This window comes from Vombatus ursinus, unplaced genomic scaffold (genome assembly GCF_900497805.2).
Source record: "Vombatus ursinus unplaced genomic scaffold, bare-nosed wombat genome assembly UNPS02014818.1, whole genome shotgun sequence".
Lineage (NCBI taxonomy): Eukaryota > Metazoa > Chordata > Mammalia > Diprotodontia > Vombatidae > Vombatus > Vombatus ursinus.
The window spans coordinates 24,655,516-24,668,939 of NW_020954596.1; the positions used below are offsets into that span (position 1 = coordinate 24,655,516).

Genomic DNA, 13,424 nt, shown 5'->3' on the forward strand with positions numbered 1-13,424 from the left:
ATCAAAACATATTATTTGCTCTTTCTCTCTCTCTTTTTTTTTTGTTTCTTCTTGTGGTTTCTCCAATTGGTTCTTATTCTTCTTTACAACATGACTAATGTGAAAATAGGTTTAATATGAATGTATATGTAGAGCCTATATCAAATTGCATGCCATCTTGGGGTGGGGGGAGAGGAGAGATGGGGAGAAAATTTGGAACTCAAAACCTTATGGAAGTGAATGTTGGAAATGAAAAATAAATAAATTAAAGAAAAATAACTTTAGTGACTATATTTTGCCTTTAGCCACCATTTTGTGAAGCTAAGTTTCAGCTACTTATATATCACCTGATTTTGGATAAATCACAAGATTACTCTCCCTTCCAAAGTGATAAGATAAAATGAAGACCATGTACGAAATGCTGTTAGTTTAGCATGAAAATCAGAAGGACCAATCATATTCTGTCTTTGAGCACTGACTGCATCTTGTGCTGCCACATGTATTCTCCCCTATTTTTTCTGTTTTTCAAGGTTTTCTGGTATTCATCCAAGGGAAACTAGATTATATAAGCCACCTATTGTATCTTACATGCAGGTGGGTGTAATTAATCAACATCTTTTAATTTTATGAAGCTCCCCTCCCAAGTGGACCAAAACCTACTCTTTCCCCCTCCCAACTTGGAAAGGCCCTAAACTTTCCTCCAATTAGAAATCAGATTACCTAAGTTTGCATCCTAGTTAATTGTTTTTGTTATGCATGACTAATATGGAAATATGTTTCACATGATGTACATATATAACCTATATCAAGTTGCTTACCTTTTTAGGGATGGGAAAAGGGAGGGAAGGATGGAAAAAATCTGGAACTCAAATATTTTGCAGTGAATGTTAACATTGTTTTTACAGGTAATTTGAAAAATAAAATATTATTAAAATTTTTTTGTTATGATTAATTGAACTTTTTGGACTTACTTGATTAATTGTTTTTGAGTATAAAATTCTGTTTTATTGTATTCAGGGTGCTTGGACTAACTGGGGAGTCCACTGACTCATTCTTTTGAATGCCTAGCCAATAAATCATCTATGCTCAAATTGTTTCACTAGTTATTATTAATTACCCATTACAAAAGGTCACTTGATTTAAGGAATGTTCTAAAACTACCCCTCTCCCTCTCACCTCACTGTCTCCTGATCCCTTCCACCAATAAGAAATCAGGTATCTCAATCCTTATAATTCTGTTTTTCCTTTTTTGCACTTCCTCCAAATTGTATGTTAACTGCATAGAAAAACCAAGGTTCTGGGCCTTGGTTACCAAGAACCTTGGTCCCGGTTTGTTTCTGCAACTGCACACATTGCTAAACAAATCATTGTCTGGATGTAACTACTTGGTTTCCACATAACAAATGACCTTGACCAAGTTAAGCTTAAATCTGAAATTTCCTCCCCACTGCCACCCCAAGCTCACATTTATATAAGGTTTACAAAGTTTACAAAACTCTTTGAGAGCAGACCTGTTTTTTTCTTTTCTTTATATCCCCAGTACTTAGCACAGTGCCTGGAACTGAACTGGCTTAATAAATGTTTATTGACTGGCGGGTCTACATCTGGTGTTTCATCAACAGAGAGAACTCCTTATGTAGAAACTTCTTCCACCCATGATACCTGGGCAGTTATCTATGACTTAGCAGTTAGGTACCTAGGGCACTAAGAAATTAAGTAACTTGCTCAGTGTAGGGACTTAAATATCTGTCAAAAGCAGAACTTGAACCCAGGTCTTCTCAAGCACCCAACTAACTACTTAAGAGTTGCCTATCTTTACATACATGGTCTAATTTCCACCCTATAATGATTCTATGTAGAAGGAAGTATAATTAATATTATCTCCATCTCATAAATAAGGAAATAAAAGCTCAGAAAGTAACTTGCTTAAAGTCATACAACTAGTCTTATGAACTTGATAATAACAGCAAAAGCAATTTTATTTCTGCCTCTTCTCCAGGCAAAAGAACCATTAGCCTTTCTTCTTGAGATAAAACATGGCAGAATGGAAAGGGTGCTGGATTCAGAAGCCCATCTTTTGAATTCTGACTTTGTCACCTACTGTCTATATGTGACCTTGGGCAGAGTGGACCTGACTTACTATAAGTGTTTAATAAATGTTTGTTGACTGACTGACTGATTTGAGCTAGTCCTGTGCTCCTTCCCCTACCTTAGATTGCCTCTGGATTAAATTATGCTTGGTATTTTCTGCTGTATATGGCAAGGGTATACGAAATAATTCTAGAAAGATTTTCATTCAAAATGGTTAAAATATATACATATATATATATACATATTTCCTAGATAAAAGGATAAAACCTCCAGTTATCTGGAAAAACTCAACTTAAACAAAACAGCTCATTCCTTGGCAATAAATGAAGTGGTTAAGTACATAGCTGTTAAATTATTGCTATATAGGAGTTAGTTGTGTACATCTGCATAACCCAACCGAGGTAACCAGCTGCCTGTCCTTTCACTCTAGGGAAGACTAAATCAGAGGAAACAGGCCAAAAGAGAGACTGTGTGATGGAATTATAATAGAAAAGACCTTGAGTGAGGAGTCAGGAGACCTAGATTCATAGGCTGATAGAGCTAGAGGCCAACCAACCCAGTCTCCTCTTTTATTATATGAGGAAACCAGGGTCCTGGGAAGCTAAGTGCTTGCTAAGGACTTGCTGAGGTCTAAGCATCAGAGGCAGTGCTAGAACCCAGGTCCTCTGGTTCCAGAACCAGTGATTTTTCCAGGAGTATTCTGGAACCAGCTCCTTCATATAGACTCTCTCCAGCCAGTTGTTAAATTTCTGAGGTGAGCATTTATATCTCAGAAATGGGCAAATGCTAAAATCAGGGCTTAATTGATTTTTAGAATTAAGAAAGTCGTGGAGAAAATGTTTTGTTTAATACCCCAAGGGCGTCCAGGATGCATTTCTGCATCCTTCAACACCCTCCCCACCCAAAGCTGGTTATTAAACATTTACTACAGCATCCCAGATCACACCACATTGCCAGTCTTGGCTCTGCCACTAACTACTTTTGTGATCTTAGGAAAAACACTTCCCATCTATGGACCTGTTTCCTTAACTATAAAATGGACAAGTTGAACTAGATCTCGAAGTTCTTTACCATTTCTAATATTCTTTGATTCTATGTTTAGAATACAATTGTGGATCTGCCCTTTAATAAAGAGTTGAGAAAAGCCAAGAATCATTAATCTGGCACTAGATTAAGGTAAGGGTGAGTAGACTCAGGGAAAAATGGACCTCGTGGCATATAAGAAATATAGAACTCATTTGTCCTTCCCCAGGGCAGGTGTTAGCCATGGTGAGTCACATTTACATATTTTCAAAAAGCCTGAGAGAAATCAGATGAAGTACATATGAGCTCAGAACAGACACAAAAAATGAATGAAGGTGGAAAAGTACAGCCTCCATGACTTCTTTCAGGGACTGCTGCCACCTGGAACCTCATTGCTAGGAAGTGCGGATGCGAAGGAAAACAGGTAAACAGTTGGTAGCTCTGTTAACATTTCACAGGCCTGGCAGATGTAGCACGCTTCCTACAAAGAGGGTCTCCATTCCAGAGCAGGCCACAGGTCTCCATCTCAAATCTGTCAGATTCTATAAAACAAATAAGATGATTTTAGCTGCATATTTTTAAAACTGTCATTAAAGTAATACCACAGGACCTCCCTCCTGGCTGTCCCCAGGATGCCCCCAGGCCTAAGGTGGCAGACAGACCACACACTCCTTAAAAGCCTTCTTTATGCTGATTATTGACTCTCATCAATGTAGGTCTAACAGAATGGGAGGCATTCACAGGGGTGGACACAGCAAGGACTTTGTTATGCTCAGAATTGATGAACCCCGGGGATCTGGGCCCCGGCCATCATTTACAGGGCTCTTTGGCGTGTCTTGGCTCCTTTATACACACACCATGGGATGTCTCTCAGGAAAGGCTGATAACTGGTGGCTAAGCCTAGCTTCATAAACTTGGAACCACTGAAAGATGGAGCTCAAGAGGGACCTTAGTGGTTATCCAACCCAACCTCTCATTTGAATGATAAGGAAACCAAGGCCCAGAGGAGGCAAGTGACTCACATAGAGTTAGTTAGTGGCCCAGCTGGGGACACGATCTAGGCTGTTGGACCCCACAGTTTAGTGTTGTTTCCACTATATCATGCTGCTTTCTCTAATGGGCTACCTTTTCCTTTTTGCCACTTCCATACATTTATTTGTCAAAGACAAGATGATCACTAAGGGCAAAATGTAGCAGGTAGGTGGTGCAGTGGCTAGAGCACTGGGCATGGAGTCAGGAAGACTTGAGTTGAAATCTGACCTCAGACACTTATTAGCTGTGTGATTCCAGGCAAGTCATTTAACCACTGTCTGCCTCAATTTCCTCATCTGCAAAATGGGTATAATAATTAGCACCTACCTCCCTGGGTTGTCATGAGGGTCAAATGAGATAATATTCATAAAAGACTTTGCAAATTGTAAAGCACTCTATAAATGTTAGCTATTATGATTACCATGTGAAGGTATATACACTGTGGAGTGAGTTTTATCTTCTAAAGTGCCTAAAATGGTTCTTAGTCCATAGTACTCATTTAAGAAATATCTGATTAGTTGATATCCCCCCCTCCCCCTACAGATTGAGGGAGACAGGATCACCAACAATGAGGTCCTCTGGCACCACTTGTTCTCCAACAGAGAAGAGGCAGCCTAGAGTAGAGAAAGCAATAACAAACAAAACAAAACCAGCTCTGGATTTGGAGTCAGAAGACTTGAGTTCAAATCTCATCTCTGTTACCTATTATCTGTGTGATCTTGTAATTACTTACCTCTAGTAAGCCCATCACCTCAACTGTAAATAGACAGATGGACAAGATGAATTCTAAGGGTCTTTCAAGCTCTGATTCCAGCAATCTCATAAAAATGCATATGGTTGTCTGCTTGGGCTGACCACGTAAATAATGAATAGCATTAAAATATACTTCTTGGGACCACGGTGAGCTGAAATGGACTTACTTCACAGAATGAGTGCAGGAGAAACATTTTGAGGATATGCTGAAAGTCGCTTATGATTATGCCCCCCCCCCCCCGCAAATAACTGGGGCTTAGGTGACCTATGGAGGGTCACCTCCATGTGATTTTAGGGGCACCAGGAATGTCTTCCCTCTGCAATAAAAACAAAGCAAAACAACCACCTGATTACTTTTAACTTCTTTAATAGGACACAAAGTGTTCCTTTCTAACACACAGAGTGTCCAAAATTGGAATGAAATACTTTGAGAAGCAGTGAGGTATTCAAATAGAGTCAGGAAGAGCAGTATTGTAGAGAGAATTTCTGTTCAGGTGCTTGTCTTCTGAAGTTCCCCTACAACCCTGAGATTCAGCTATTCATACTGTAAAAGTTGTAGAATTGTAGGATTTTAATGCTAAAAGGGAACTTGGAGATTATCTAAAATAACATCGTTTATTTGGTTATTTTACAGATAAGAAAATGGATGTACAGAGAGCTCACATAACTTATATTTCTATAACCCTGTGAATTTTACAAAGTACTTTCCTCCCAACAACTCTGAGAGATGGATAGTACAAGTTTTATCATCCCCATTTTGCAGATGAGGACTCAAAGTTAGCTACGAAGAGGCAGACACAACTGAAACAACTCAACCTCAATATGATCCACACAGGAAACAGCTCATGACTGTTTGAAAGAATAAGGTGCAACTCTGGGTCTGTGTATGACACAGCAAGCAAATTTGAAATCATGCATGCCAGCAACAGCGGGTTGAATCCAGGAGTGAAAGAATCCTGAAAAGAAATTGCCCCTGGGAGAGGAGAAACTCCCCAGACCCTTCCCACTCCCATGACCAGTTGATAACTCTATGAAATGTCAAAGTTTAAAAGATATGGGGTTGTCACTGAAGTTGGTAGCAGCACCTCAAGAGCGATAGTGACAGATGTCACCATCCATAACAAGACCAAGAGAAATGCTGAGGACATTTTGAGGCTGTATTTGAAACCATGAATTTGTCTTATATATATAGTCTGTTTTTAAGTATATATTAGATTTCATAAGAGAGTAACAAAATTGTCCTGTTTTTGTCCCTTTCTGACCTTTTTAAATTTTAAATCTTCTTCTGTGTGTTTTTATGCTTTCTTTTTTTGGCTTTTTCCCCACTAATTCCTCACCCTCACTCACCCAAATAGAAACCCCCCTTTGTAACAAATATGTATAGTCAAGCAAAAATCAACACAGTAGCCATGTCTGAAAATCTCCTCTCTGCCAAGACGTGGGAGGCACACTTCCTCAGCAGCCTTCTGCCCGCCTGCCCTCCCAGAAGCTCAACACCTCTTCCTGTCATCCACGGCATAAAGAACTCTCTCAGACTTAAGCAGACCAACCAAGTTCCTACTCCATGCCCAGCACCTCTCCAGGTCTTGAATTAGCCTCACTGGCTGGCTAGAGTCCAGGTTACCTCTTTCCCAACAGGAAGGCTCAAAGGATGTGTACTTACATAGGTTAAAAAAAATATGCATTCAAATTTACTTTGCAACTGGCAGTAAGTTCATGAGGAGAGAGGTGATTTAAAGAAGACAAGTTGTTAAAAAAAATGAACAGAAAAGCCCCATTTAATGGATGATTCTTTGCAAACTGTGTTTCCTTTCAAGGTAGCCTGAAATCAAGTCATTGAAAAGTCTCAGCTTCTAACTGATGAAGGAAGGCTTCCTGAAAGTCTTCTGGCCCATATCCTCCTAGCAATCCACTCCCAGCCTGTTTTGGCAGGGACTTGTGGCCTAAACACCTCTGCTTTTTGGTTTTAAAAGTCACTTCAGTCCTATTTGTTGTTTTTAGAAGGATCTGCCTCTTGGGCCCATAGAGAGAGAAACTCTTCTCTGATAGATGCCATTGACAGGGATCTCTCCACTGTTGCCCATCACCTCAGCAATAAAAGGTTCAGTTTCATAGCATCATAAAACTTTATAGCTGGAAAACTTTATAGCCCTAGGCAACAGTAATCCTGTATAATCTGACTGGTATTTTTTTACTTTTTCACATACAATCTCTCATTTGTTCATCACAACAGCCCAGAGAGGGATGGAGGGAAGGTGTCTTTATGACCTCCATTTTATACATGAGGAAAATGGGGCCCAAGGAAGTAACCTGTCCCGTCCAAGGTCATAGAGATAGTAAATGGTTAAGTAGAGACTTGAGCTCAGTCTCCTTGACTCCTGGGTGTCAAAGGACCTTAGAGATGATCCAATCCAACCCCTTTTCCACCTCTCACTCCCGCCATTTTACAGATGAGGAGACACCAGTGTTATGTAGTAGATAGGAAGACTGAGATTTAAAACTAGCTTCAAACATTTACTAGTTTAATCTCTCTGGGCCTCGGGTTTCCTCATCTGTAAAATGGGGGAGTTTAACTCTATGACTTCAAAAGTCCTTTGTAGCACTACATTTATGATCCACTGAAGCTAAAAGTGGGACCTGAAAAGTGGGAGCCAGACCCCTTAGAATCTGTTAACTTCTCAGGTAACAAAGGAGGAGACCAAGAATGTGAATTGAGGCTGATATTTGGACCGGGTTTTTTGGAGCATACAGAGAGATGATTGATTCTTTGTGTGCTAATGTCCGTGGGATAATAGATTAAGAGCTAAAAGGGATCTTCTTAGAGGTCAGGTCCAACCTCTCCATTTTACTGATGGAGAAACTTCTGAAGCCTTGTGGGGAGAAGTGATCTGCTCAAGGATATAGAGGTTGTAAGCTGGAATTTGAACCAGGCTCTTGATTCCAAATCCAACATTTTCCCACTCTACTATACTGCCCCACTTAGATGAGGTAGAGGCCCCTGGAGGGCACAGACCAGAACCTATGTGCCCTGAAGTACCTTGTGTAAAGCCTAGTCTTCAAGCAATAGAATCTTAGGAGTAGAAGGGACTTGAGAGGTCATTTAATCAATCACCTCACTTTCTGGGGTAGGAATTCCTTCTACAATTTACCTTCTCTGTTTTTGTTGTTGTTGAGTTGTTTCAGCTCATAGAGGGTCAAATAGCCTCTGCTTGAGCCCCTTCAAAGGGAGCTCACTACTTCACAAGGCAGCCTATTTCACTGTTAGACACAAGATTGAAATCTTATGTTGGGCTAAAATATTTTTGCTTGTAGCTTCAACACATCATCTGTAGGTCTGCCATTTGGAGCCTTGCTTAACAAGTCCAATCTGCCCATAGGACAGCCTTTGAAATTTTCTTTTTCTCAAGTCTCTTCCTTTCTTCAATGTTTGCTGAATGAGTGCTGAAAGAATTTTTTTTTTATTGAACACTTAATTACAAAAATAATAGCTAACATTTATAAAGCACCTACTATGTGTCAGGTGTTATGCTAAGTGCTTTACATTGTTATTTCATTCTTGATCTTCAAAACAACCCAAGAGGTAGATGTTATTGTTATTAATATTTTATAGGTGAGGAAACTGAGACTCACAACCACCCTAGGAGGTAGATGCTGTTATTATCACTTTTTTACAGATGAGATAACTGGGGCAAAGAGGTTAAGTGACTTGCCCAAGGTCACACAGTCTGAGGCTGGATTTGCACTCAGGTCTTCCTAATTCCAGGTCCAGTATTCTATTAATTACACCACTTGCGTGCTGCTTCCAACAGTTTCTATAATTCCATAATTTGTTAAGTGAATACATGAATGAATGAGTTCATATTTATGTAGAAACAATAGGTATAACCTATGATCTGATTTAGGCTTAGCCTTAATCATAACACCTATAACTCCTGTATGAATCTGGTTAAGTCACTTAAAGTCTTGAAGCTACAGTTCCTCACTTATAAAAAGAGGATAATGATATCTGCAGCACCAATCTTCTAGGATTGTCGCAAGATTAAATGAGATAACCTATGTCAAACTCTTTGTAAAACCCCAAATGATACGTCCCTACATGTCAGATGTTATTATCATCGTTGATTTCACATCTGGTAAGTGATGGGATTTAAACGCACTTATCTCCCTGAGAGTCAGCATGAGCTGTGGGATAAGAGCCCAGTATCTAGAGACAGGAAGATCTGGGTTCAAGCCTTGCCTCTGACATATACTAGCTGGACAGTGCGACCATAAGCAGACCATTTAACTTCCTAATGTCGCCAAGCAACTAGACTGTAAGTTACAGAGGTCTTGTCAATCTGCCACAGCTTCCCAACATCAATGAAATCATAGGTTCGGACAAAACAAAAATGATGAGCCTCCTGCTCCCAAATTATCTCCCCCGCTCACCTGGGAAAGGGCCTGAAATTCCATTAGTAGAGATTCATTTCCTTTGGGGATGCAGCTTTGCCTCTCCAAGAAGCTACTTTTTAAATACCAGTCTCTCTGGGAGGATAACATTAGGCTGTTACCATTAACAGTCATACGGTGATTTGTTCATAGCATCATTTATTTATAAAATTGCTTTTGGCAGCTTGAAATGTAGGTAGAAAAGGGAATGTCTTGGAAATCAGGTTCAGTGTCATCATATTGTAGGAGAGGCAGTGTGATGGAGTATATGGAAGTCTAGTCTTAGAGTATGAGTTGGGTTCTGTGTGACCTCGGGAAAATCACTTCCCTTCTCAACGTTAGTTACCTCATCCATAAAATGGGGATGATAATTCTTACCGTACCCTCCTTTCATAGGATTGTCATGAAGACAGTACTTTGTAACCCTGGACAAGTCACTTAATGCTGCTCTTTCTCATCTATAAGATGGAGATAATAATGGCATCTACCTGACAGGAAGAGCGAATGAAATAATATAGGTAAAGTGTTTGGCAAACCTTACTGTTCTATGAGAATGTCAGTTATTATTAATATTAATAAAATGAAGCGCCTTTTAAAGGGAACTGTTACTTTAAGATCACTAAAGTAGTGAGTTAATATACAGATGTGGTCAATCACAAGCTTCTTTTGAATAGAGATAAGCTAGGAGGATATGGAATTGCTATTTGTTCATGCCTTATCGGGCATTTCATCCTGCTTCCTTACTTGACCATTGATATTGGCCTCCTCTTGCTCATTTCTGCATGTGAAGTGTGTTTGTGTGTGTGTGTGTGTGTGTGTGTGTGCGTGCGCGCGTGCGTGTATGTATCACCCAGTAAAGATTTCCTTCAAGCTCTTTCTCTGATCCTCTTGGAAATGAACTATGGCCACAATGGGACCTAATGGCCAGCCAAGGGAACCAGTTGATGCTTTCCATTAAAATGGCAGGACACAGATTCTCTGATGTGGGCTTCTGAAGCCATTCTTTTATTGTTGGCACGCAAGGGGCAGAGTGTACAGGACTGAATCCTATCTCCAGGCACTCATTCATTCAACATTGTATATACAGAACATTGCAAAGTACAGACCTTGTTAGAAAAGCTAATCCAAGAACTACCGAATAATGTTTAATATATCTGTTTCCCTATAGTGCTTCTAAGATTTGAAAACAAACTGTAAAACTACATTTGGGCCTCAAGCCCCTGAGCTAACCCTTCAATCTCACATAAAGTTTATTACTTTGAACTATAAACTCATAAAGGGAGTGTTTCCTTCACAACATACCAAAAAGCAAAAACAAAAAACAAAACAAACAATCAAAACTCAGTAGCTGAAATGTCATTCAGTTGGCTATAGGCAACTAGTTTATTCATTCTGAGGATTGACAGGGGCTTAAAAGACACTGCACCCTATAGAAAGGAGGGATCCTTCTCCAGCTGTTTGAGGTCTCTGAAAAAGAAAACCTAAAAGAGAGAGAGAGAAAAAACAGTCGGTGTCATTCATTTCCAGTTTAACCCATTTAACTGCTTTTTGAATCTCAGAACAACACTCAGTGGTGATTAGGTTTCTGGTTCACAATGCCTACATTTCCTTTTCTGGGCACTGTCTGGAGAGGTAGTGTGGGACAGTGAGTAGCTCTGGGAATTGGGGTGAGGACCCTCTGATTCTGAAATTCAGAAGTAGGATTCTAGAGCTCTGGCTTCAAGACATTCCCATTTCCGGATCTCAATTTCTTAATCAAAGGAAAGAGACTTTACCCATCAGTGAAACAAGGAATGGATTAGACTCCAGCCCCTACAGGCTCTCCAGTTTGGGTGAATGCAAAACTCCCAGAGTTTTAAATCTGTCGCCTGGCCTTTAAAATTTCTACACAAAAGTGAGGGTAATGGAAAGAGTTGGACTGAGTCAAAATACCTACATTACAATCACAAATTATGTAATGTAATGGATAGTGCTAAATCTGAAGTCTGAGGACTCAGGGTTCAAATCTTGTTTCTGCTATCTGCTCTCTTTTCCCACACCTGTAACGCTCTTCCTCATTCACCTCTGCCTCCTGGCTTCCCCAAGACTCAGCTCATCTCTTACCTTCTGCAGGAGACCTTTCCTGGTCTCCCCTTCCCCAGCCCCAGCTGCTAGTGCCTTCTCTTAGAGGTTTTACTTTTCCATTGGCTTTGCGCATGAATTTTTTCCTCAAGTTGTCTCCCCCATTTGAATGTGAGCTCCTACAGAGCAGGGATTATGTTACTAATAATAACGAAAGTTAGCATTTATAGAGCATTCTAAGGTTTGCAAAGTACCTCTTTTCATATGTCATCTCATTTTGGTCCTCACAAGAGGACCTGTGAGGTAGGGACTATTATTTTTTCCACTTTCTAGATATGGAACCTAAGACTTAGAGAAATTAAGAAATTTGTCAAGGGTCACACTAATAAGTGTCTGAGACAAGATTTGAACAGTGGTCTTCCTGATTCCAAATCCACCCAGATGTCCAACATTTAGCACAATGTTTCATGCATATAAACCCTTAATAAATCCTTGTTGCCTGAATATTAACTTGGGCCAAGTTAATAATCATCTGGGTCTCAGTTTTCTCATCTGTAAAATGAAGGCATTGGATTAACCAGCCTCTAAGGTGACTTGGTAGCCCTAAGCCTATGATTCACTGCTCCTTCACTGGCCACTTGTGAGATACCGTGGAAACCTGCCTTAATCTCCTCACTCATCAAATAGATCCAGGGACGCTTGCCCCACTTACCTGCTTGGGTTGTTGTGAGGATTAAGGGAGATGAGTATTAAGAAAGCATTCTGCAAAGCATGAAGCACTCTGGTTATTCTACATCCTGAGAGACAAAAGATTTACCTGCAGGACTTGGTCCTTAGCCCAGAAATATGCCAATGATATAAGAGCAGATCTTGTGCAAGGGTTCCCAACAGTATTCTTTTGCCATCCTCATGGCCTCCTCCTCCTTCCGGGTGTGCTGCCCTTGTTGGGTTGGCTTCGCTGGAGGTGGGGCAGTGGGCTTGGCTTTCCCAACCTTCCTAGTAGACCTTTTGCCCATCTGGGCTTCCTGGGAGTCTTTGTGGAGTGGTCCCTCGGACCTGGGACTTAGTTTTGAAGGCCTAGAAGCTTCAGACTGCTGGCTGGAGAGGTGAGCACTCTTCAGGCTAGAAGCCTCCTGTTTGAGCTGCGCCTCGGGTCCGGCACCCTGACACACTGCAGGTTTCAGCACTGGGGCTGCCAGGCAGGGCTCACTCAGCCTCCTCAAGCCCAGCACCACCTGGCTCCAGTAGAGAGTCGGGTTGCTGACGAAGGCCCCACACAGCCCGGGTTTCCCACTGTACTCACACCAGGAGGCCCGGCCCTGGTTCCTGCACTCGAGCCTCAGGTGGATTTCACCCTGATTGCTGATCCGCATAGTACAAGCATCTTTGCCCTTTGTCTGAAAGTGAATCTCTTCCCCGTGATAGATTTTCTTCTGCCTCGGGGTCTGTCCCAAAACTCCAAGAGAACATAGCACCACTAACAGAAAGCAGGCCCTGGATGGCATGGTGAGGCTTCAACCTCAACACAGACCTTCTACAGTTCAGCTCCAAGCAGTGAAGGAACCAGAAAGTCGGGCCAGCCCCAACTTAAAGGGAGGCTGGACAAAGACCTCTTTCTCCTTCCTGATGGGCTGAATCTTCGATGAAAAAGCCAACTGTGTCTGTAGTGCTAAGTCTGAGAGAGTGTCAAACAGCCAACTGAGCTCCTTCACTGGAAGGAGGAGAGACACTTTTCTAAGTATATCCAGGATGGTGTAACTCAGCGGTGCCTATGTGTCTAAAACACACACACACACACACACACACACACACGCACACACACACACACACGCACACACACGCTAGCTATATCAATATTGGGGTGAAGGGATGGAATGTTTTCCCCTTCTGAGTTACTTTTAGCCTTTTTTCTTAGTTGGCTTCTGGGTCTCAGGTATTTAAACCGAGGCGGACACATCCCAGAGGGTACATAAGATGATCCTGATGTTATGTAAGAAGAAGAATAAAAATAATAGCACAGTGGTTAGCCCGCCTCTCCTATTGCCCTTCCTCCTGCC

The 13,424-nt window shown here is 41.2% G+C and overlaps 1 protein-coding gene across 1 annotated transcript; it reads right to left on the reverse strand.

Moving 5' to 3' along the window:
• Nucleotides 1–12,200: 12,200 nt before the first annotated feature.
• On the reverse strand, nt 12,201–12,872 carry FGFBP2 (fibroblast growth factor binding protein 2). Its single transcript, XM_027836166.1, has one exon. It carries the CDS (start codon nt 12,870–12,872, stop codon nt 12,201–12,203), a length of 672 nt encoding a protein of 223 aa, XP_027691967.1.
• Nucleotides 12,873–13,424: the final 552 nt, after the last annotated feature.